This window comes from Crinia signifera, chromosome 5 (genome assembly GCF_055691185.1).
Source record: "Crinia signifera chromosome 5, ASM5569118v1, whole genome shotgun sequence".
NCBI classification, from domain to species: Eukaryota; Metazoa; Chordata; class Amphibia; order Anura; family Myobatrachidae; genus Crinia; species Crinia signifera.
This window is the reverse complement of record NC_139221.1, coordinates 264,876,926-264,902,819: the sequence shown is the minus strand read 5'-3', so window position 1 is coordinate 264,902,819 and position 25,894 is coordinate 264,876,926. Positions and strand designations below refer to the sequence as shown.

General features: G+C 44.3%; 1 protein-coding gene across 2 annotated transcripts in view; it reads left to right on the top strand.

Moving 5' to 3' along the window:
• The first annotated feature begins 9,147 nt into the window (after positions 1–9,147).
• Positions 9,148–25,894, top strand: part of COLQ (collagen like tail subunit of asymmetric acetylcholinesterase) — a 102,515-nt gene continuing 85,768 nt past the window's right edge. The window contains exon 1 of one of the 2 annotated variants that reach the window (XM_083188964.1): positions 9,148–9,477. In XM_083188964.1, the coding sequence (XP_083045090.1) occupies positions 9,372–9,477 (106 nt within the window). In that variant the 5' untranslated portion in view covers positions 9,148–9,371. The remainder of the gene's footprint in view (positions 9,478–25,894) is intronic. The other variant, XM_083188965.1, reaches the window with a different exon arrangement.

The following is a 25,894-nucleotide window of genomic DNA, read 5'->3' as shown; positions in this document are numbered from 1 at the left end:
AGATTAATCTAATGTGAGGACATGATAATCCTTAAACCTATAGTAGGAGTACAAATATCAAAATCCAGTTGAGATATCAAATCTAATTCTCTCTGCACGAGTTACATCTGCCCCCCTGTAGTGCACATAGTTTTGTCCATTTGAGAAGGAATTTGCTTTTGTGAGTGAACCAGAATAATGGCCATGGTATGCGGCCGCTGAGAAGACAATGGGGTCGATCCTATTAGGTCCGAAGGGTGCAAAGTGCCATTTGCGTGCCATCTTCATGCGTTTAAACGCTGGCAATGGCACTGGATTCAGGCCGATCTCGCACCCTTCGCTGAGCTGAATTCGATTAAAATTGTTCGCACCCCTATGTAAGCACTTTTAAGCTAATTTAGCCTGCCGTAAAGTGCGCCCGGTGCCATGATGATTTGCACTCGTGAATCATCCGCACCAAATAGGATTGACCCCTAAAAATGGTCGACATACCCAAGGTCAATAATGAAGAAGACGCGTTAACACGTCAAAACGCGTTGAGCCACCAGAGCCACCATCTGTTCCAGTTACCCATTGCACCTGCTACCAGACCACCCGGACCAGCTTGAAAAGCCCAAAGGATTCTACAGTTTCAGCTCTTGATACAAAGGCCAGTATTCAATGCTCCCGATTCACCGGGGTTTTTTTTCGGCAAATCGGGCTGTTTTCACTCCTTGCTGTGATTTTTTTTTTTTCACTGAAAATATGATTCACCCTATTCAATGTTCACTGTTCGTCGAAAGCGAACAGTGAATGCCGGCCAGTTCTCCGTTTCATGCTCGCTGCAATTCGCTGGTGTATTTCAATGGGATTTTCACTGGGATTTGCCAAGAGTGTATTCAATGCTCAAATGGAGAACTGCTTTCTCCATTGATTTTCGCCATGATTCTGCATTTTAAATTCATTTTTTTAGGTGAACTGGAATATGATCTTTTAAAATGAAGCGTTTTTTATTTTTATTTTTGTTGGTGTAAAAAAATAATTTTTTTTGCTATTTTTATTCAATTCAAAAATTCATATTTTTAATTATTATTTTTTTTTTTAACAATTTTTTTTACACATTCGCCAGCAGGGGGCGGGAGCTGGGAGCCGCTCATTAATATTCATATATTCACTGCACTCTGGTCCCGATCATTACATATGCAGGATCGGGACCAGTGAGTGCAGCGGCTCCTATCCCAGCCCCCTGCCAGCTCTAGGGGGGCTCTCCCTGAGTCAGTGCCAGCCCTCCTCCACCCCCACAGTGTCCGGCGCAGGCAGGGAGGCTTCCATCTCCCTGCCTGCAGCCGTCCCCCAGCTCCCCGGTGGCATTCGCCGGGGGGGTGTTAATATTCGCCGCCTGGGGCAGAGAGCCCCTGAGGCGTTGAACAGGGCGGAGGGGCGGCTGCCGGGCGAATCTCCCTGAAGGGAGAATTGCGGCGAAAGTGCAGCGAATCCTGCACAGGATTCGCTGCCGTCCACGATTCTACCCATTGAATACCTGCCAAAGGCCTACCTGGGTGTACTGATACCATCCCACCCGTAACATTCTTCTGAGTTAATCCGGATCCGTAATGCTGGACAATTCTCCGGGACCTTTCTAAAATATCCAACTCTATGGGGCCCATTTATCAACTAATATTTGCGGCTAAATCCCCGAAAACACACGTTTTCGGTGGTTTACCGCAAATATTAAGTTTCACCTAAATGTATTAAAGGGGGACCGCAGCAGGGATTTCTGATCCCTGCTGCGATCCTCCCTGCAGCGCCGCAGGCCGGATCCCCCATAGGTTTCTATGGGGGATGCGAAGCTGCCCGATGTATCAACATCGGGCAGCCCGGCATCGCACCCCTGGGCTATCGCCATTCTGATATGGCGATAGCCCATTGTAGCCGATGGCTACACATCAGTGCAGTAAGAGGGGTCGGCAGGGGTCAGCACATAACCACGCATGCGCTGACCCCCGGCTTCCGGTTTAGCACTTCGCAGGGACGAGCCCTGTCCCTGCAGTGCCAGGGATGATAAATCCCAGTGATGTGATCGCATTTTACAATGAGATCCTGGGCGGTAATATTCCGATCATTGATAAATGTGCCCCTATATCTGGTAAATATTAACCTCAATGGTGTATTGAACTGTTGCTTTAATACTCTTCACTGGAGCAAATACACATTCAGACTGGTTTTAATATATTCCCCCTTTATTTTTTTATTTTGAGAATTCTCTATAGATAATGTTAAATTTTTTATATTGTATAATAAATGCATTTTATTGGTTAAATGGTGTAACTTTTTATTCAGTCAAACCTAGCACTGTATACTTCTTTTTCTTTACACAATTTATACAGGGAGCTTTACACACTCCCATATAGAGCTGCTTTAACTGTACTTGTGGTTCTCCAGTCTCTGTTTGATATCATGGGGTGTATTCAATGCCGCGGCGAGCGGCCAGCGAGGGGGTTAAACCGCGAGGATTGCAGAAAACCGGCGATCCTCAGTGTTTAACCCCCGCACCGGCCGCTTGCTCTATTCAATGTTCCGGGGGAAACCTCGCCATCACAGGACGTCGAGAATTCCCCAAAACAGCGAGACCCGTGGCTAATGCAGGACACTCGCTGTATTTAGCCACGAGCTTCGCTGCTTCTGGAGCCGCATACGCCAATTCCCCCTCGCTCAAAAAATGGAGCGAGGGGGAATTGGCGTATGAGGGGACTGCGTTGAATACTGTCAGGGTGAGTGGTGACAGCGAGCAGGAAGCCCTGCTATCACCGCTCGCCCACGGCATTGAATACCTGCCCATGTTGACATAAGCTAAATGTCAACGTTAACATAGTCGATACAAGTTTTTTTACTGACTTGGTTCATACATTACCATCTAAGTGGGCATAGAGTATAACAGTGCACTTATACGGTGTCCATGTCGACATAAGCAACAAAAAACATGAAAAAGTCATGCCGACCTTTTCAGTGTCGACCATGTTCAGGTGGACCTTTACATTGTGTCGACCTTTTTTGACTGTCAACCTAGAGTATGTCGACCATTCTAAGGTGTCGACCAGTAGTTGTCGGCCAAGCTCTAAGCCCCCTCTTTAATAGCATAGCGGTCATAGATGTGCACAGACTATATTATTAGGGGGTGCACCAATGCTGGCTTCCTGTTAATCACCTTGCATACGGCCAGCAATTAAAAAAGTAGCAGGGTTTTATCACAGCACAGCCTTGTGCATGCATACTATACTACGGGACATATGCATGCACAGTCTATTGATAATTGCCTGGCCTGCTAATTCGCAGCTGTGCAATCAGGTCTGAATTAGGCCCAATGCTCTTTTTAACAGAAAACAAAACAGCTGCACCTGATAATATAAACACAAGGCTAAAAAGCAAAGACCAAAGCACACATTTAAAAAAGGAAGCAGTACAAATTGCAGCAGGAAGGAATACAAAGGCTGGTGGTTATTATAGCCCTGTTCATATGAAATATAGGGAATTTTTTTCAACATCTAACTGATTAAGCTCTGCTCTGTTCCATCATTACTATGGTAAGGTGGGCTTCTTATTCTGTATTACCTGAGCTTGATACCCAGAGGAATGCATTTATTAATGGATTTACTGGTAGAACGGGTCCCCTTTCTGAGTCATATATTGGAATACACAGCAGAGTTCTCCTCTGCCAGAGTTATATTTATCACCATGGGTTGCTGAATGAAGGATTTCTACTGAGCATGGTTGGTGCATTCCTCCCAGGGGACTGGAGTAGAAGGATGCTGACATATATACTCATTCCAAGGACTGGGGACACACACTGGAGGGAGGGTCACAGGGAAACACTGTATGCTCACTGCAAGGACTGGGGACACACACTGGAGGGAGGGTCACAGGGACACACTGGCATATATTCAATGCCGTGGGCGAGCGGTGACTGCGAGCAGGACTTTTTGCTCGCAGTCACCGCTCACCCTGTCAGTATTCAATTGACCCCCCTCATACGCAAATTCCACCTCGCTCCGTTTTTTGAGCGAGGGAGAATTGGCGTATGTGCCTCCAAAAGCTGCGAGAGCCGAGGCTAATCACAGCGAGTTTGCTGCACTAGCCGCGGCTCTCGCAGTTTAGGGGAATCCTCGCCGTTCTGTGACGGCAAGGATTCCCCCGGAACGTTGCATAGTGCGAGCGGCCGGTGCGGGGGTTAAACTGCGAGGATCACTGGTTTTCTGTGATCCTCGCAGTTTAACCCCCTCGCCGGCCGCTCGCACCGGCATTGAATACCTGTAACTGTATGCTCACTGCAAGGACTGGGGACACACACTGGAGGGAGGGTCACAGGGACACACTGTATGCTCACTGCAAGGTCTGGGGACACACACTGGAGGGAGGGTCACAGGGACACACTGTATGCTCACTGCAAGGACTGGGGACACACACTGGAGGGAGGGTCACAGGGACACACTGTATGCTCACTGCAAGGACTGGGGACACACACTGGAGGGAGGGTCAAAGGGACACACTGTATGCTCACTGCAAGGACTGGGGACACACACTGGAGGGAGGGTCACAGGGACACACTGTATGCTCACTGCAAGGACTGGGGACATACACTGGAGGGAGGGTCACAGGGACACACTGTATGCTCACTGCAAGGACTGGGGACACACACTGGAGGGAGGGTCACAGGGACACAATGTATGCTCATTGCAAGGACTGGGGACACACACTGGAGGGAGGGTCACAGGGACATACTGTATGCTCACTGCAAGGACTGGGGACACACACTGGAAGGAGGGTCACAGGGACATACTGTTTACTCACTGCAAGGACTGGGGACACACACTGGAAGGAGGGTCACAGGGACATACTGTATACTCACTGCAAGGACTGGGGACACACACTGGAGGGAGGGTCACAGGGACATACTGTATGCTCACTGCAAGGACTGGGGACACACACTGGAGGGAGGGTCAGAGGGTCATACTGTATGCTCACTGCAAAGACTGGGGACACACACTGGAGGGAGGGTCACAGGGACATACTGTATGCTCACTGCAAGGACTGGGGACACACACTGGAGGGAGGGTCACAGGAACATACTGTATGCTCACTGCAAGGACTGGGGACACACACTGGAGGGAGGGTCAGAGGGTCATACTGTATGCTCACTGCAAGGACTGGGGACACACACTGGAGGGAGGGTCACAGGGACATACTGTATGCTCACTGCAAGGACTGGGACACACACTGGAGGCAGGGTCACAGGGACATATTGTATGCTCATTGCAAGGACTGGGACACACACTGGAGGCAGGGTCACATGGACATATTGTATGCTCACTGCAAGGACTGGGGACACACACTGGAGGGAACGTCATAGGGACATACTGTATGCTCACTGTAAGGACTGGGGACACACACTGGAGGGAGGGTCACAGGGACATACTGTATGCTCACTGCAAGGACTGGGGACACACACTGGAGGGAGGGTCACAGGGACATACTGTATGCTCACTGCAAGGACTGGGTACACACACTGGAGGGAGGGTCACAGGAACATACTGTATGCTCACTGCAAGGACTGGGGACACACACTGGAGGGAGGGTCAGAGGGTCATACTGTATGCTCACTGCAAGGACTGGGGACACACACTGGAGGGAGGGTCACAGGGACATACTGTATGCTCACTGCAAGGACTGGGGACACACACTGGAGGGAGGGTCACAGGGACATACTGTATGCTCACTGCAAGGACTGGGACACACACTGGAGGCAGGGTCACAGGGACATACTGTATGCTCACTGCAAGGACTGGGGGGGGACACACTGGAGGGAACATCACAGGGACATACTGTATACTCACTACAAGGACTGGGGACACACACTGGAGGGAGGGTCACAGGGACATACTGTATGCTCACTGCAAGGACTGGGGACACACACTGGAGGGAGGGTCACAGGGACATACTGTATGCTCACTGCAAGGACTGGGTACACACACTGGAGGGAGCGTTACAGGGACATACTGTATGCTCACTCCAAGGACTGGGGACACACACTGGAGGGAGGGTCAGAGGGTCATACTGTATACTCACTCCAAGGACTGGGGACACACACTGGAGGGAGGGTCACAGGGACATACTGTATTCTCACTGCAAGGACTGGGGACACACACTGGAGGGAGGGTCACAGGGACATACTGTATGCTCACTGTAAGGACTGGGAACACATACTGGAGGGAGGGTCACAGGGACATACTGTATGCTCACTGCAAGGACTGGGACACACACTGGAGGCAGGGTCACAGGGACATACTGTATGCTCACTGCAAGTACTGGGGTCACACACTGGACGGAACGTCACAGGGACATACTGTATGCTCACTGCAAGGACTGGGGACACACACTGGAGGGAACATCACAAGGACATACTGTATACTCACTGCAAGGACTGGGGACACACACTGGAGGGAGGGTCACAGGGACATACTGTATGCTCACTGCAAGGACTGGGGACACACACTGGAGGGAGGGTCACAGGGACATACTGTATGCTCACTGCAAGGACTGGGTACACACACTGGAGGGAGCGTCACAGGGACATACTGTATGCTCACTCCAAGGACTGGGGACACACACTGGAGGGAGGGTCAGAGGGTCATACTGTATACTCACTCCAAGGACTGGGGACACACACTGGAGGGAGGGTCACAGGGACATACTGTATTCTCACTACAAGGACTGGGGACACACACTGGAGGGAGCGTCACATTGACATACTGTATGCTCACTGTAAGGACTGGGAACACATACTGGAGGGAGGGTCACACTGACAGTCTCCCTGGACACACACACTGGAGTAGAGGGTCACACTGACAGTCTCCATGGACACACACACTGGAGGGAGGGTCACACTGACAGTCTCCCTGGACACACGGGCCTAGGGGCGGCACATATTATGGGTGGCAGCCAGGCTGCCTAGTCTGGACGGGTGGCGTTTAATAGTCAGGGAACATCGGGCAGTCACACAGACCGGCAGCCCGCAGCCCCAGCACCCGATTCTCCGCCGCCACCGCCGGCGCTTACATTGAACATGATGTGGGGTGCAGCGCAGCGCTGCTGCTGAGACACGGCAGACTCTGCAGAAGAACGCTGTGTGCGCGCACCCTGGAGCCGTTAATCAGCCTGTGCTTTTAAGCACAGGCTGGCGGCGGCGCATGCGCAGGAGGACATCACGGACGCTGGGGCTGCACACAGCGCTGTTCCGCTGCTGCCGGAGAATCGGGTGATGGGGCTGCGGGCTGCCAGTCTGTGTGACTGCCCGATGCTCCCTGACTATTGAACGCCACCCATCCAGACAAGTCCCAGTGCCTCCGCAGCCCAGTGCCTCTGCAGCATCAGTATATGTACTGTAAGTTCCACTGATAATTTGTGGCAAAAAGTGCACTTAGTGCAGTGCAATGCTGTGTGTGGGGCCCAGCATACCCTGTGGCTCAGCTGCCGTCACCGTGTGGCACTTATAGGCTGTGAGGAGCCCTTGCGTCCCTGGCCCCTGCTGCTGCCAAGGGCTCAGGCTGCCCTAGCAAAGCCCGGCCAGGCTCCAGCCCTGTGATTGTGGGCCCACCCTCTTGAGTCCTGTGGCTCTGAGAAATTGCCCCCCTGGCCCCTGCTGCCCTAGCAGGTCCCTCCTACTTGGCCTGTTCTCCACAGGGAAGGCTGAGTGACACTGACACCACACAGGTGTCACTGGCTACCTGTCACAGAGACCCCAGACAAAGCATGAAACCCCTGGAATCAAGCATGAAACCCATAGCAACGAGCATGCAAGTAAGTGGCACATATGTGGCATAATATGTAATAGGCAGTATGGCGTGTGTTATTATATAATGGGCATTACGATTTTGGTATAACATGTAATTGGCATTACGGTGTTTGGTATAATGTGTAATGGGCAGTACTGTGTTTGGTATAGTGTGTAATGGGCATTACGGTGTTTGGTATAGTGTGTAATGGGCATTACGGTGTTTGGTATAACGAGTAATGGGCAGTACAGGGTTTGGTATAACAAGTAATGGGCATTACAGGTTTTGGTGTAATGGGCATTACAGGGTTTGGTATAACGTGTAATGGGCATTGCAGGGTTTGGTATAATGTTAATGGGCATTACGGGGTTTGGTATAGCGTGTATTGGGCATTACAGTGTTTTTTATAACATGTAATGGGCATTATGGTGTTTGGTATAGCGTGTAATGGGAATTACGACATGTGGTGTAATAGGTATGGCGTGTGGCATAATGTGTAATGGGCATTTTGGCATGCGGTATAATATGAAATGGGTGTGTGATGACATCAAGTACATGGTAAAAATAGTGTTGTTTTAATTCAGCATGGTGACTCCTGGAGACTGCTGTCACCATGTTGAATTAATACAACACTATTTTACCAACATGTCAGTCAGTCTCCGAGTGCCGCTGATTTAGGTTTCTATTTGTATATTATCAGGCAGGGTCCGGTTTTAGCTCTACTCTAGGCATATTTTATTATTACAGTATACTGGCAATTGCATAGTTAGGACTTAATAACGAATATGTTAAAATGGGGGAGGGGGGCGGCCAAAAATGTTGTGCCTAGGGGCGGCCTGTCCAGTAAATTCGCCCCTGCACACACACACTGGAGTGAAGGGTCACACTGACAGTCTCCTTGGAGACACACACACTGGAGTGAAGGGTCACACTGACAGTCTCCCTGTGGACACCCACACAATCACTAAAATGACAAGGGAGGGACATGCATATTGTACACACTGGAGTGGAGGGTCACACTGACAGTCTCCCTGTGGACACCCACACAATCACTAAAATGACAAGGGAGGGACATGCATATTGTACACACTGGAGTGGAGGGTCACACTGACAGTCTCCCTGTGGACACCCACACAATCACTAAAATGACAAGGGAGGGACATGCATATTGTACACACTGGAGTGGAGGGTCACACTGACAGTCTCCCTGGAGACAACATTGTATAAATGCCCACACTGACATATACTCACTAAAATGACAAGGGACATGCATATTGTACACACTAAAGTAGTGCACACATGAATACTGCATAGTAGAAAAGCAAAACCCCACAAGTAGCCAGACAGAATAAAGGGAAAACGCAGCAGGCAGGACTCACACACAGACACACTCAAGGTGGCAGACACAAGAAGCAGCAGCACTCAGATACACACCCACTCACTGGGTGGAGGCATGATGCATCTGCTGCTGGGTGCATACAGACACTGACACTGGTACAGACAGTCACTCCCGCAAAAAGCCAGATTCCCCGGCTCTGCCTGGGCTCAGGTTTTCTACTGGGGTCCCTCCTGCAGCAGGCTGCCAGCATGGTTGTGCTCAGACTGATAGCACTGGGATTTTATCTCCAGCTTTTCCTCTGTTTTGTCCTTTCTCAGACTTCCTTCATGGACAGTGTCTTCCCAATTCCTGCAGGTAATTCATAGTTTGGGTATATTCTCCAACCCACTGTATACAGTAGATGTGATGCATGGGGACTTCTAAATAATACTGTACTATTCCTGATACCTATGCATGAGATGGGGCTGCAGACTGTGTGACATGTCCTTCACTGCACTGGCTGCCGGATTCCCTGCCCTGGTGGGAGAGCAGTCCCCTTTCCCTCTGCAGGGTGACTTCTATTTTGGTTGGGGTCGGGGATAGCCAGAGCCTAGTGATTGTATACAGTATTGCTATACCCACATCAGGCACTGCTTAGCAGAATGCACAAAGTCTTTATGTATATGTAGTCTTTATTTCATGTCTCCATGTCTACTCAAGCATGGGATCTGTACCAATCAGGAACCAGGCTGTATAATGTGATAACCCTCAAGGGTTTACTGTGAAATGTTTGCCACCATGTATTATCACACTGCTTGTACTATCTGCTAAGAACAAATATTAATTATTGCCTTTTTATTTTTATTTTTTTCTGTTTTTTTTTTTTCTTTAATACCCATGCTGCCATTGATCAGACTGTCTTTACTGAAATGGTTAATATGTCTTGGAAAGCAACAGTAGCTTGCTGCAATATTGCACTAGCGTGTTCTCTGTCACTGCTCCTAAATAGTACATTATAAATAAACGTGGGTATAGTTGTACATAATATGCCTGTTACCAGCAGCTTGAGCAGGAAATCCATCCAAGTAACAGGATAGTTACAGATAATAAAGGTTTGATGAATTATGTTGGTGAGGGGAATGGGCATATTGCAGTGTAGTGCATGCACAGAGCACTTCTCACTGCAGTACAGAGCAGGTGGTACAGGTTCTCCAGGGTTTGTAGTGTGGTAATAGCACCTTGCCTGTGTACATGCTTGCTGTATATTACACCAATGATGCAGGCAATTCATATCAAATGCAATGCAAATAAGGGTCAATGAGTTTACGTGTGATGATTCTCTGTTCTACTTCACTGGTGTTAGCAGCATTACTGTCATCTGTGCTACTTTAATACAGTATGTGGTTCTCATAAATTTGTTAAATGTATATGTTGTATATAATATATATATATATATATATATATATATATATATATAAAATTATATATACATATATATATTATTTTTTTGGATATCAAAAATAGCAGAAAACAGGCAGCATTCCTGGGACTGAAGCGATGTCCTGTCATTATCATGTGCCTGATTCAGACCTGTTTGCTAGGCTGGGTATGTTCGCAGCCTAGTGAACAGGTAAACACCTCCCGCCGCCCAGCCAAACTCCCACCCCCGCCACGCGAATCCCATCTCTAACATGTGAGGGGATGTGTGCGCTAACAAATCCTCTCGCATGTGGCCGCAAGGAGAAATCATTCGATGGTCGCTCTTTGTTCGACTTTTCTAGCGCCGCTGTCCTACGAATTCGGGGCAGGCGCAGATGTCATGTGGCACGCCTGCGTCTTCAGGGAAATCACCAGTGTTTTTATGGGGATGCCCATAAAACATTGGGGCGTTCCCCTGCAGCCCGCCCCCTTCCCTCCCACTATTGAGCGAACAGCCGGGCGAGTGTAACATTCACCGAACCCGATCACTCCCGGGGCTTGTGCATGAGCATATTCACGTTTTCAACCCCGAACATCAGGGACGGGGCCGAATTCTGTGTGTAACAAACAGGTCTGAATCGGCCCCCATATTTGTAAGTCCCATTTTTTGTAATTTTTTATGTGATTTCATCTAAGATGAGGACAGCAGGGCCACATACAGTCAACACGAAAAAGTGCAGTTTTTTGAAACACTGGCAGCAAGTGAACCTACAACAACTAGCTTTCGAAGCATTTGCTTCAAGCAGGTGTATTAATATAAATATATATTATACTGTATATATATATAAATGATGTGTGTATGTGTGTGTGCATTGGAGAGTCCGCTTTATTTATTGTATTGTGTTACGCAAATGTTGTTTTTGTATACATTGATGTTTTTAATTCAAAATCGTCAAGAATGAAATGTTAGGCGCACCATGCAATATTCAATAAAAAAATTCCCCATGTTATCGTCATCATCAGCTGCTGATTAAATAGTGTGGCAGTGCTCTTTGCAGTGATGTTGGGGCAGTGTCTCTTTGCAGTGATGTTGGAATAAGAATGTTGTGATGTATTTCTTAAACTTCCATTTATATATATTTTTTAACAATGGTTTTGATGTCTGTGGATTCCACAATGTACAGTATGTGTTTTTATCTTGCTTAAATGCTTCTGGTCTGGTTTCCTAGAAAGTACTGTACTAATTGTCTCTCTAATTTCTTTTATAATACATTTTGGCTTTTGAGATAATGGGGGATATTCTAGTTCACTCTTTCTGACAAAATCCTTCTTAGATGGACAAAACCATGTGCACTGCAGGTGGGGCAGATGTAACTTGTGCAGAGATAATTAGATTTGGGTGGGGTTTTACTTCAAAGTGAGATCTATATTGCAGTGTAAAAATAAAGCAGCCAGTATTTACCCTGCACAGAAGCAAAATAACTCACCCAAATCTATTTCTCTCTGCACATTTTACACCTGCCCCCCTGCAGTGCACATGGTTTTGTCCATCTAAGAAGGATTTTGTCAGAAAGAGTGAACTAGAATAAGGTCCAATGTTCTGTGTGCTGATCTAATGGGCTGATCTAAAAATGCATGTAACCGTTTCAGTATCTTTAGGTGAAAACTATATTTTCTTAATATCTTCAGGTGGTGAACTATATAAACACGATTTTATCCATACATGAGTATATGTTTTATGCATCATTGCGTATGTCCATCCTATTCCCAGTTGGAGTAACTTGGCTGGATTTGTCTTTATGTGAAATAGCGCATTTTGGGGAGTGAAATGGGCAGTGACAGCGGACGAGTTCCGATACACTATGCATGCATATAGGCTGCAATTAACGTGCGCAATGCCGTGCTTCGATGTATATTCCCTACCACATGTACACACTCTAGGAGGTTTTTTTGTTGGGAGCCAACTAACCTACCAGCATCTTTTTGGATTGTGGAAAGAAACCGGAGTACCCGGAGTAAACCCACGCAAACACGGGGAGAATATACAAACTGCACACAGTTAGGGCCATGGTGGTAACTGGACCCATGACCTTAGTGCTGTGAGGCAGTAATGCTAACCATTACACCATCTGTATTGTATTCCCAAGATTTAATCAATAAACATCCTATCCGCAGATGTGTGACCTCTTAGCATATAAGACATGGCATATAATAACTTATACGACTAAATCAGAAATAACGACTCGGAGACATAGGTTTGGCAGAAAATTGTCAGCTGAATTTATTTAAATGGTTTAAGCTAATTTTGATTGATTATTAATTAATTAATGGTGGCCCAGAAAGAACGGCTATTCAAACTAAGCTCCACCCCAAAACTAGCATACATAATCCAGCCTAACTTAACAAGCGGTATCCACTCCACCTACTGCATTGACTACCCCACCCAGCCTGGTGGGATCGCTGACCCCGAACGGGTGATCCAGCGAAGGCCTAAGCCAATGAGAGGCAAGTGCATCAACTTGCCGTTCTTTCCCGCCTATCAGCCAACGCAATTAAACCACCCCAAAAACCACCTAATAGAGGAGGGAGAACTTTCTCAGGAAAAAGAGGATGACTCCTCCTTTTCCTGTCCCTATATCCCAGCTAACCAAGACATTCCTAACAACCTTATTGGCCCACTCCGAGTCACATGCTAGCCCAAGGTACACACCCAGCTTTGTATGTTTAAGTCACTCCATGTCTATTCAGCCACTGCGTTGTTCTTATATTCATCTCTATTATTACTAATTTATTATTATTATATGTTTGTAGAATATTTTTTTGTCCGTTTTATGTTGCTGAGTCCCTTTTTGTGGAACCTGATTCAGCTGCATCATTTGCAGTTTTGCATCATATAGTTAATGAAATTCCAGCAATGGAAAATTTCGGTGGTACCCCCATTCCCTTGATGCACTAAGCACATTAATGGGTAATCCAGCCCTGGGAGTGTGATTGGAGTGTGGCGGACAGGTATGGAAAGCTCAGCCTGTATGGGTAAGAATCCTGCTTCTTATGTATATGCTGCATCTAGGGGGCTGGGGAAAGTGCAAATAATAGTAGTTGTGGTGACTGGTCTAAAATCATGGGGCGTGATGGTTTTCTGCTTGTAAATGCTGAATCCCTGCATTAGTTGATTGGATACCCACATTTACATAAGGTAGTAAATCAATCTATTGTGGCTACCTTCATCTACAGTACAGCCACTTGGCATCTGGCTATGAAACAGTCCATATATGTTCAGGACTGGACAGTGTTTGTTCATTTTTTTGGCAATTTAACTAAAAATTGTTAATCACAGGGACCACGTCATATGTTTTTGAGGACATAAAATACAGTCTGCTTCAATAAATGTAAATAATCTTTTTATTTATAGACCGTTTCTTATATAGTGCAGCAAATTCCGTTCTGCTTTACAATAGTACAATCTATAAGCTATAGGTCAGATACATATAACACTAGTTCAGTATTGATGTTCAGTGCTGGACAACAAGAAACCAATAGTCTTCATGGTTGAATACTAGAAGAAGCAGATTGTCTATCTTGCTTTAAGGCCTGATTCTGGTTCACTTGCAAAAGCAAATTCTCTCTCTGATGGACAAATCCATGTGCACGGCGGGAGGGGGAGGACGGGACGGGGCGGGCAGATGTAACATGTGCAGAGAGAGTTAGATTTGGTGATATTCTGTTTCTGTGCAGGGTGCTTTATTTTTACACTGCAATATAGATAGTTTGAAGTACAAACCCTACTCAAATCTAACTCTCTCTGCACATGTTACATTTGTCGTCGTCCCCCCCTTGCAGTGCACATGGTTTTGTCCATTAGAGAGAGAATTTTCTTTTGTAAATAAACCAGAATCAGGCCCTTAGTCTGGCCATTCTTGTCAAATTTCAAGCTCTGAGGGGGGGTATTCAATCCTCGGCCCAGACCCTCTCCCATTCTTGGTCCTCATGACAGGCAGGCGGGATTCAATGTCCCACCTGCAGAGGGACGAGAAGGGGGCGTGGCCGTGAGATGGGGCCAGAAAGAGGCGAGCTGCAGATGGGAGCTCGTAACTTCCCGGCCGTTCTGGGCAGAACGAGCCCGACTGCTTGTGAAGTCAGGCTTGTTCTGCCTAGATCCCCTGTTCAATGCTGTCGGGGAAGACAGCATTGATTAGGGCCCGGCAGCCATCTTCCCCCATCTGGAGATTGCTGTGAGAGATTGAATACCCCCCTGAGAATGTGAAAGATCTCCTTTGCAAGTCCCAGAAAGTTGATCTCTGATCAATTAGTCGTGATCTGTGTCAAACATCTATGTACTGCTTTTTAAATGCACCTCTAGATTTGATATGTCTCCAGCACTTTACACATTGTAAGACTAGAATATGTGCAAGGCAACTCACACCTAAATTGCCACTTAGTATTGAGTCATTAACTCTTCATCAAACCCCTGAAGAAAAAAATAAATATAAAGCTGTCTACATTATTATTATTATTATTATAATTATAAGGTGCCACAAATGTTTTGCAGCGTCGTACAAAGGAACAGTACAGGGAGACAAACTTAACATTACAATAAATGAACAATAAAATAGAGTACAGGTAAAATGAATGCCATAATTCAATACACATTACAGCTTAAATGTAAATACATTATGTTTTGCAGTTATAAAGTATTTTTGCCCTCAGTTACAATGAAAATATTTAATTTCAAGAGTATTAGTGATCAGTGGTCATTGTAAATTATATAATTTTGTTGAACTAATCACACTGGCATTAGTCACATGACGGGGGTTTGTGCAAAGCTGGAAAATATCTTAAATCAGTGATGTAACAAAGTGTGGGCACCGGGGGTGTGCGGGGCTATGGTTACGCTGCTGCAGCGTCTGTGGCCGGGACTCACTGTGGCGGCTGTGTAGTCCCGGCTCTCCGTCTCCTCCTCACTCCTGCTGCAGTGGCGTAATATTTATTAGTTACGCCACTGTCTTAAATAAAGATTTTTTTTCCATCACAAACCAAAAAATTCAAGGTCCTCAGGAATGATAGCAAATTCTGCTTATAAAGAACAAAAATCTCAAATAGTAAAACCACACATGCCAGTAAGCTTACATTTTTCATGTCTGAATCCGCCACTTTTTAGTTTTGTAAAGATTCAAAACATGATATTTTTATTTCTATTATTTACTTAGCAAAATATTACTTAAATCGAATGTTTCTGCATGATGTATGTATCCAAACTAAGGCCGGTATCCTATTACATGCTGCACCGCACTGCAAAATGGGCTTTTTAGCCTGAGAGCACTATAGGGCTATCCAATTAAAGTCCATATTAACATATGGTAAATGACCCATTATGGAGTGATAAAACATGGGTTCCTGGATAAGTTCCCAGACCCAGGTGTTATATTGGACAAAGTAGCTTCAGCAGAATACCCGATAAGCAATGTCTGCTGGGGTTAATTGGATTGCTCCTGTGGGATGCATTAACCACAGCTAATAGGATACTTCTGTATGTATGAAAGGGTTAACAGGGAAGATAAATACAATTATCTTCTCTGGTAATGGCTTTCATAACATTGCACTGTAGAGAGCTACAGCGTTTAACATTTCTAAGTTCAGGTTCCAGAAAAATGGCAAGATCCAACCTGAATGGCTTACCTTATATAATGCCACCTCTGAACATACAGTACTCGCGACTCACACTCGATAAAGCCAGAAAAGAGGGCATGGCCTTGACAAAAGCAGGCCTAGCTTCACCCATGTTTCATCCTTGGGTGGGCATGTTAATCGCTCTGTGAGCTGCCGGCATGCCCAGAGCCTCTCTCTGTGAATAGACACTGTGTGCATGGGCACAATAAATAATTGCCTACTTGGGGGGCTCCCAATTTTGGGGTAGTCTCAGGCAGCTTCAGAGGAGTAGATCGCTGTCCTGCATCCTGCCTAGGGATGGCCATCGACCATCAATGATTTGAAATCATCGATGGTTCATGGCCGATGTTGAATACTTTTGCCATCGATGGGGGAGAACCAGATGGTTTCCCTCGATCAATGGAACAGCAAAACGATGTTTTTCTTTTTCTTTTGCAAAGTGCCGCGACACGGAGCATAGCTCCACCCCCGGACACCCGCGAAGCACCGCCCCCGTGTTTAGCCACAGGCCAATCAATCAAACACAATGGATGACCATTGATATGTAATAATATCGATGGTCATCCATTGCATAGTTTAGCACTATCGATGGCCAGTTGCAGAATTGCCATCGATGGCAACCATCGATGGCAATGGCAACGATGGCCATCCCTAATCCTGCCTTCTTCCTAGTGAAGAAGGCTGGATTGTATGTTATTAACTGGCAATTGCGAGAGCTGAAGGAAGGGGGTGGGGCTAAATGACTATCATGTCATTCGTAGCTCCAACCCTTCAACGTGGACCCGTAAATTGTGGGTGTTTCCCTATGTTAGAGGCGGGGCCTATGATGAAACCTTTCAGACACCCCCTGAAATGCCCTGCAGACAAAGTAGGTAAGTATGGCAAAGCATTGATTCACTGCCGTTCTGCAGAGCAGTGAGGATAGGCAGCTTTCCAAATGCTCCACCACTACCACCACCACCACAGGACACTGCTGCCAATGGGTGTGACAGCAGGACAGTCTCCCCAAAAAAGGGAGTGTGTTTTGAAATTTGTGACAATTCGGAGGTATGCATCTGTGAATGGCATTTATATCTGGAAAATCCTTATTTCAGCAAAATGATGCAAGGACCAATGGCTCTGGTCCAATCAGGCCCTGTAGCTGCAATTCTGCAATTACTCTTCCAATGTTCCTGGCAGAGTTATTGCTCAATGGAGTAGCAAGTGGAGGAGACAGCAGCCAAGTGCTGAGAAGCCTGTTTATATACTGCACATATGAGCACGCCTGAGCAAGCCTGCGTTTTCCCTGACATGCCCAGGAAATGGCCGGTTACCACCCATAAATGCCAGCTTCCTGTCAATCACCTTTGGTATGGCCAGCGATCAAAAAAGTAGCTGGATTTTACTGCAGGATGGCCTTGCGCATGCGTACTATGGGCCATATGCATGCGCAGTCTATCCATAATCACCGGACCTGTGAATTCACAACCGTGCGCTCAGGTCTGAATTAGTCCTTTTCTATGGACAGTGTGTTAATGCTCCTGCTGTCGTTGAGAAATAATTTTTTCCTGCATACTGATGAAGTTTTACGTAAACATTCCGACAATTCTAAAGATATTTGCCAAAATTATTCAAGCAAAAATCACAATTATGGCTAAATAGAGCAATTTCTGTGTATTTGTTTATCTAAGCATTTTCACTATTGGTAAAACAAATTTGGATGTGTAGCAACAGTAATCAGAGACGCCTTTTCCTTTTCTCATCCTGCAGATTACATGTGTGCCAGCTACTGAGCCGGGCATCTGACATCTGCAGGAGTAGTCTCAGAGCTTCTGTGTTTGTTAAACAAGCATTCTGGTAAGCGTTAAAATCACTTCCACAGCGGAAGCGATGTTAGTATGAGTGATGATAATACAGATTAAGACAGCATAAGTGATGAAACAAAAACAATACATTTAATAAACCACTTCAGGGCAGAGAGATCCGCAAGCTGTTATATTTGGCACTTTAGGACATCATTATGTTTCATTATCTGCAGTCTTTACACTAATGCCGTACTAGGATATTTTAAGCACTAATCTATATAGAAATTAAAGTTGGGAATGTAATCCTCATATGAATAATAGTAGGCGAAGAAGAAGGGAAGACATTTACAGATTATTATAAAGATAATGATATTCACTTTATAATAGACAAGTCTAGAGCCCGGTACACACTGGATAAAAATTATCGCCTAGTTTGATAAGCACGCACTGATGGCCGATGCACAATCCGGATGTACAGATGAGGAAGTGGATGGCTCACCTGCAGTAATTGCTAGGTGGATGTGCAGGGAGTATTAGATTTGGCTGGGGTTTTACTTCAAAGTGAGATCTACAGTATATTGCAGTGTAAAAATAAAGCTGCCAATATAATTCTCTCTGTACATGTTACATCTGCCCCCTGCAGTGTACATGGTTTTGTCCATTGAGAAGAAATTTGCCTTTGCGAGTGAACCAGAATAAGGGCCAATATGTGAAGATAATACCCAGTAATTTGATCATGTCCATACAGCATTCCTCTCAACTGTCCCTATTTTCACAGGACAGTCATGAGGTTTTTTTTTTGCTGTCCCACCCGTGGGTAGCAGGCTTCCATGGTGGGGAGGAGGGGCAGTTGGAAGTCTCCCTGTCACTCGCGTGCTCACATCATCCATTCATGCAGGTAGAGGAACAGGGGGCAGCAGGCTGTCCCCGGCGCCTCCTCCTCCCCACTGCAGCCGGAAGGACATCCGGCTGCTTCACTAGGGGGAGAAGGGGTTTACCTTCCGGGGTCCAGGAGGACCTTTCAGTAAGGTAAGCTGGAGGGGGGTCAGCGAGGCGGCGCGTTTGCGTCGGAAGCGGCGGGCGGCGAAAAGAAGCCCATAGGCTTCTATAGGGTATCGCCACCCAAAGGTGGCGATACCCTACAATGCGGTATCGGTGCGGCCGGGTTTTGATACATAGGAAAATGCGGTAAAACCGGGGTTTTACTGCATTTTCAGTTTGATACATCTTGCCCACAGAGAGGGTGGCTGTTTGGAGCTATAGAGACACTTGAGAGCGGGGAGGCTAGAGAGAAAGAAGATGGTCAGCTGTAGGAAGGCCAATCCAGGGATTGGGATTGGCGTGATTTTGGGATTTTGGTCTAAAAACAGTGGAATTTGAATCCCTGGATTGAGCCTTCTAATCCGGGATTGCGGGATTAGTACCCCCATGCAAAATACACTTCTTTTTTTTTTCAAGCCGGATAGCTACAGTACTGAGACCCAGTAGGCAGCAGTACAGCTGTTCGGAACAATGTGCTGTAGTGGCATGACGGTGGCCGGGCTGCACAACATGACCCCTGACATCACATCACTCTGCACAGCCCGACCACAGCTATCCTGCTACAGCACACTGTTCTGAATTCAGTCGACTGTCCACACGCCCGTTGTGCTGCTCCCAGCTTCCCGCTCCTCTTGCTGTGCTGATCCCAGCCCCCCAGCCGCACGTCCGCTGGAAATGGTCCTGCTACTGCCTGTCACCACCGCCATGTAAGTGAAAGTGCAGGGCAGGGAGGATAGGGAGAAATGGTGGGGGATTAGTCCACTTTTCAGTGATGTAAGTGGCAGGCAGTTTGGGGTGGCGGGGGTGTTTTTTTTTTTTATCAGGGAGGCCAATCCCGGGAATCCCGGGATTGAAGCATTTTTCAATCCAGAATCCCTTAATTAAAAAAATTCCCCAGGATTGGTATCCCTAGTCAGCTGTAGTTGGAGAGATGCTGTGGCACAGGGGCGACAGAAACATTGGAGGATGAGGTGAATGTCTCATGTCTGTCTATTTTCATTTTTAGAAGCTTTAGTAAATTTTCGCATTTGTATCTGTGGTGCTTTTTCGGTAGAGGCTTCCTTCCTACTATCTATCTATACAAGTCATCTTTGTATACAGCTTGTGAGATAGTTGTTAAATGTACATTATAACCAATCTCAGCCATAAAGACTTGTAAGTCCAAAGTTACCATTAACCTCTGAGTAGCTTCCCTGCTCCATATCCTCCTGGCTTTGCCATCCAGCTTGCAAGGGCAGCCCAATGTAGGCAAGGTGGTGGTGCCATATGCTTTCCACGTCTTCTTGAAGTGGAATCTCCATATTCCCATCAAATATTCCACGGGCTGTAATCTCCACAGTGCCATCAAAGGAGTGCCATACTACCCATTCTGCCAATGTAACCCACCTACCTTTAACCCAATAGATTTACCCAATAATGTAAGGACCGTCTTTAACCCAATAGATTTTTTGGACATTGCTGAAATTGCCTAAATTGTGCATCCCACTACCTGTGATCTGGACTGTGCCTTAACCAAGCTTTTAATAACATGCATGGATAAAATTGGCCCTTTATTTGAAGAAACATTGGTCATTATTCTGGTTCAGCAGCCTTGTGATTCCATCAGACACTGCACTGTCGCCTGCCCTCCCTGAACCCCCACAGGCATGTGAATGGATGATTTGCATAATCATCCATTCGCAGCCTTACATGCGGGAAGAAATTTCTTCAGCGCTCTCAGATCTGAGACACCTCTGTCCTCGCACAGGGCGAGCAGCTGACATTAGCTGACCAGCCTCTAGTTTCTGTAGTAATAATATGTGTGTTGCCTTTCTTTCCTTCAAGGAATGTATCAAATACATTTGCATATTAATACAGAGGAGTCGGAGTCGAGGAGTCGGAGTCAGAAGTACGAGGAGTCGGAGTCGGAAAACATTTATCTAGCGACTCCACAGCCCTGATTCTCTGCCTCTCCTACTTACACAAAGTAACACTTTATTCAGTAAATTCTTTGGAAGGGCAAACTCCCTAGAATGGTAATGGTATAGTGGGTTGACAATGTCTAGGTCAAGTCACTAATAATAATATTTTTTTATATATAGCGCTCTTTCTCCAATAGGACTCAAGGCGCTTAACAGATAGAATGAATGTAATACAGTACAGAAACAATGAAGGTCGACACCTATAAATGGTCGCCATAATTTGACATTGACAGAAGGTCGGCACAAGCAAAATGATGACATTCTCATGGTCAATACTGAAAAGGTTGACATGGGTTTTCATGTTTTATGGTCTATATATCGACATGGACATCTTGCACCTCGCTATACTTGCCTAATCACTGTCGACCATTAGTGATCGACCTAGTGACTGTCGACCTAGACATTGTCTCTAGGAATTTCAAGCATCTATTTTATTGAAAATATCATTCTGCAGTGTTTTATCTTTTATCTTTTAAAAATAAATGTTCTGTATAACATTTTCATACAATAAATGTGGAAAATGTGTCCATGTTGGAGACCTTTCTTTCCCTCTATTTCATATGAGGTGTTATCGTGAAAGGTAGTGGTACTGATACAGCGCGCTCTAAAACCGTTTTTGTTCACATCTCCTTTGTATACTCCACTAAGGGGGGGGGGGGGGGGAGGGAACCTATAGAGCTGTTGCTACAACTCCTAAGCTCACCTAAGGGTCACCTCCTTTATATATATATTTATATATATATATATATATATATATATATATATATATATATATATATATATATATATATATATATATATATATATATATATAGGGTTTTAAGTTATTACTGTAATGCACTTATTATTTGTCCTGAAATTTCAATCTCCCTGTAATTGTTGCTTTAACACATCTGTGAAAGGCAAATACACCTATCTTGTAAAGCATAAACGAATCACATTTAATAGTGAGCCCATTCTTGAGTGATGACTTGTTTTTCCATGGGTTACAAAAATACATTTGGATTATATCCAATTATGCTTGAAAATCTGTGGCCTTAGAATACCTTTTATTTAAGACATCACATGTCTTTCCATGGCAACATATGTAAACAAATATTGTATAGGTGTTACAGGGTCACAAGACAGTAACTAGGAACCACAGATAAACATCTCAGTAAGAAATAGTCTCATGTATTTGAAATATTTCAATGCATGAGACTGAAACCAATGACTGACCTGAGTTGTTTAGCATGATCCAAGATTAATATTTAATATGCAATACATCTGTTTACTTTGTTAATAGTGTTTTGTGTAAATATTTAGTGTTTTAGGAACATTAAAATAAATCTTGTGGGAAAAAATTAGATGAATTACTGTAAATTAAATTTCATACATGTAATGTGTACTGTACTTTTATAGCCTGGACATTATAATAAAAAATATGCATGTTTTTGAAACATAACTAGCTTCTTATAGACAGAAGAATTAGTGAAACAGATGCAAGTTCCTAAGAATTTGTCTTGCAATTTGAAACCTATTCATTGATATGATATAGAACAAGAATTATGCAATAGATTTACTTTAGCTGAGTTAAAAAAAAAAAATCTTAATAATGTAATACTTCCTATTCATATCTATTTATATTAAAGAATAAACTTTTTTGTGTGAGCATTACTGTGCTGCAATATTTTTTTAAAGTTATAATAATAATAATAATAATATTTTTTTATTCATATTATTATGAATATTATTACTATTAATAATTTAATATTATTTCTTTATTATAGTGCTTTTCATATTACTTAAGCCAAATTATTACTATTGTATCAAGAATAACGTATCTACTAGGGTGGCCAATCCCGGGATCGGGATCGGCGGGATCCCGGGATTTGGCCCTAAAAAGTCCGGGATTTCAATCCCGGGATTGGAGTATCCAATCCCGGGATTTCGGTATTAGACTGCGCATGCACAGTCTAATACCGGGCAGCGTCTGAACACTCGCTCAGACGCTGCCCGACTGTTCCATACCCCTGCGTGCGGCCTGCGCAGCGTGACGGTCACGCTGTGCAGGCCACGCACACCGCCCACAGCCCCACACTGCTGTCAGTGTCACTCCTCCTGGCCGCCCGCCCCCACCTCTTCTCCTGCGCCGGACAGCCCGCCCCTTCACCGACGCCGGCCCGCCCGCGCCTTCCTCCCGGCTGCAGTGCTGATATGAGGAGGTGCACGAGCCCGACGGCACCGTGCACCTCAGAACCCACACCACTCCCGGCCGCCCGCCTGCCAATGTAAGTAAATCTGCGGGTCGGCCGGTGTGGGGGTGGGTATAGGGCACATGCCAGCAAACTAAGGATGCCAATCCCGGGATCCCGGGAATCCCGGGATTGAGCATGTTTCAATCCCGGATCCCGGGATTGAAAAAATGCCCCGGGATTGGCATCCCTAGTATCTACAGTAACACCATGAAATACAAACATACAAACATTTATTGAGACATGGGTGCAATATATGGGTGGTTATATTTTCTGATGTATTTTATAGCTATTTCTCTTATCAACAATTTATGTACTTACAGGATGGGAATCCAAGTGTGTAACTAGGCACAATTTTTTTATTTTTTATAATTCTAAATTAACATGTGTTTTATGTAGCATGTACAGTATTTTTATAATCTTTAATAGAATTTCTAATGTAATTATTATTGTTAATTTACTAAATACAGATCATGTAAAAGGTAGCACCATATTACTTAATGGAAAATATAAATATAAAAAAAACTTGTGTTAGTTTATATAAATTGAAAATGAAAAAAATAAATAAAATGAATTCAACTGTTTCCACAATGTTTATACAACATATATGAAAAGAACAATTGAATTGCTTTATAATGTATTATTTATTGATATTGAACTAAACAATTAATCTAGGGTACATTTAGTGACAATATGAACAAATGGGTTTTTTACTGATTGGATTCTGATGCAGCCATGAGCCTCTCACCTCATGTAAATATTTTTTCCACTGGTTGGTAAATCAAAGAGTGTAAAGTAGATTCTGATGACAAAAAAGTACCTCCTCTAAAATGCTTCTACATTTTCTTCTGTTGACTCACATTTTTTAAAACGTTTTAATTTGCAATGTTAAAAAAAAAAAAGATAATATTGTTTATCTGACCATTCAATCACTATGCATTGCTTCTATCACCAATTAATTGTTTTAGGCTGCTTATTTCTTTCTTATTATTGATCAAGTTTCTGTAAAAAAATAACATGAATAAGCCTTGATATGAAATTTGAACAGACCCAATACTACTGATGGATTTCTTTGTTGAAGCACCAAAACAAAGTCAGGCTATTCTGCAAATTTAATTAATAAGATTCTTAATGACTGTATGTCTACCCCAGAAATTTGAATTTTTTTCCCTGGTTACACAAACATTTACAGTAGTAATATTAATTATTATTATTATTATTATTATTTCTGCACCTTTTTTCAAAATTTGTATTGATGACTTACAGAGATAGGGAAAGTACTGTTCTTGAAACTTGAGATTTTTATACAAGTTTCAATTTCTTTTGGGGAATTTACTGTGCTAGTTTTTAAGAAAGGAAATCACACTTTAATATTTGATTTCTTTTTTTTACAGAATTACTACATTGACATAGTATATTTAACATTTTGTCAACTCTTGCCTCCTATTTATTTTCCCGTTTGTGTACCCATTCCTATCTTTAATAGATTTAGGTATTTATACTTTCATAGATAATTGTCCTCTGGTCTGATTACATCCATCCATAATACAGTAATTGCTGCATAGTGGCGCTCTTTACCTGAAAACAAGATCATTTATATTTTCCATTTAGAAAGATCCTTGGAAATCTGCTTTCTTATAATATATACGCGTCCATAAGCAAAAAACAAATAAACAAACAGAAAATGCATCCGTGACTAAATTATCTGTAATTTTCAGGGAACAGAGTTGCCAATAATTAGTCAGCCAAAGTACTGCATCTACTAGCGTGTAATAATTCATTTTTCGGTGTATAAAATCATGCTACACTCCACTTAATTATTTAGTGCATTTTGTGTCCCATGTAATTTCCTATACTGTGTCATTCAGGGAATGTGCTATTTTGCACTTTTACACAGAGCAGCTGCTGGAAAATGCTATTTAGTATTCAAAATATTGGACATTCCATTTGTCATAGAACATCTTGTAATATTGCTCACATTGGGGCAGATGTATTAAGCCTTAACAAGAGATAAATGCAAGGGTGATAAGGAGAGACAAACGTCCAGCCAATCAGCTCCTTACTGACTTTTTTCAAACACAGGCTGTAACATGGCAGTTAGCAGGTGATTGGCTGGGTGTTTATCTCTCCTTATCATCCTTGCATTTATCTCTTGTTAAAGCTGCCCTATTATTCCTTTTAGTAAAGTGAAATGAAATACTATTTATTACATCACATTTACACACATATTGCACTGTTACCTTTGTCTGTTGAAGAAAGAGCACAAATACAAATTTTATCTACTGAAAATTACACACACACACACACACACACACACACACTCTGTTACATATGTTTATGTGCATCACGGACGGTGTAATGGTTAGCATTACTGTCTCACATGGGTTCGATTCCCACCATGACCCTAACTGTGTGGAGTTTGTATATTCTACCCGTGTTTGGGTGGGTTTACTCCGGGTACTTCGGTTTCCTGCCACAGTCCAAAAATATACTGGTAGGTCAATTGGCTTACAACAAAATTAACCCTAGTCTGTGTGTGCATGTACATGTGGTAGGGAATATAGATTGTAAGCTCCACTGGGGCAGGGACTGATGTGAATGTTCAAATATTCTCTGCGGAATATGTATGCGCTATGTGAGAAACTAATAATAAATATTAATGGTCTTAGGGTTTTGACTCCCACCA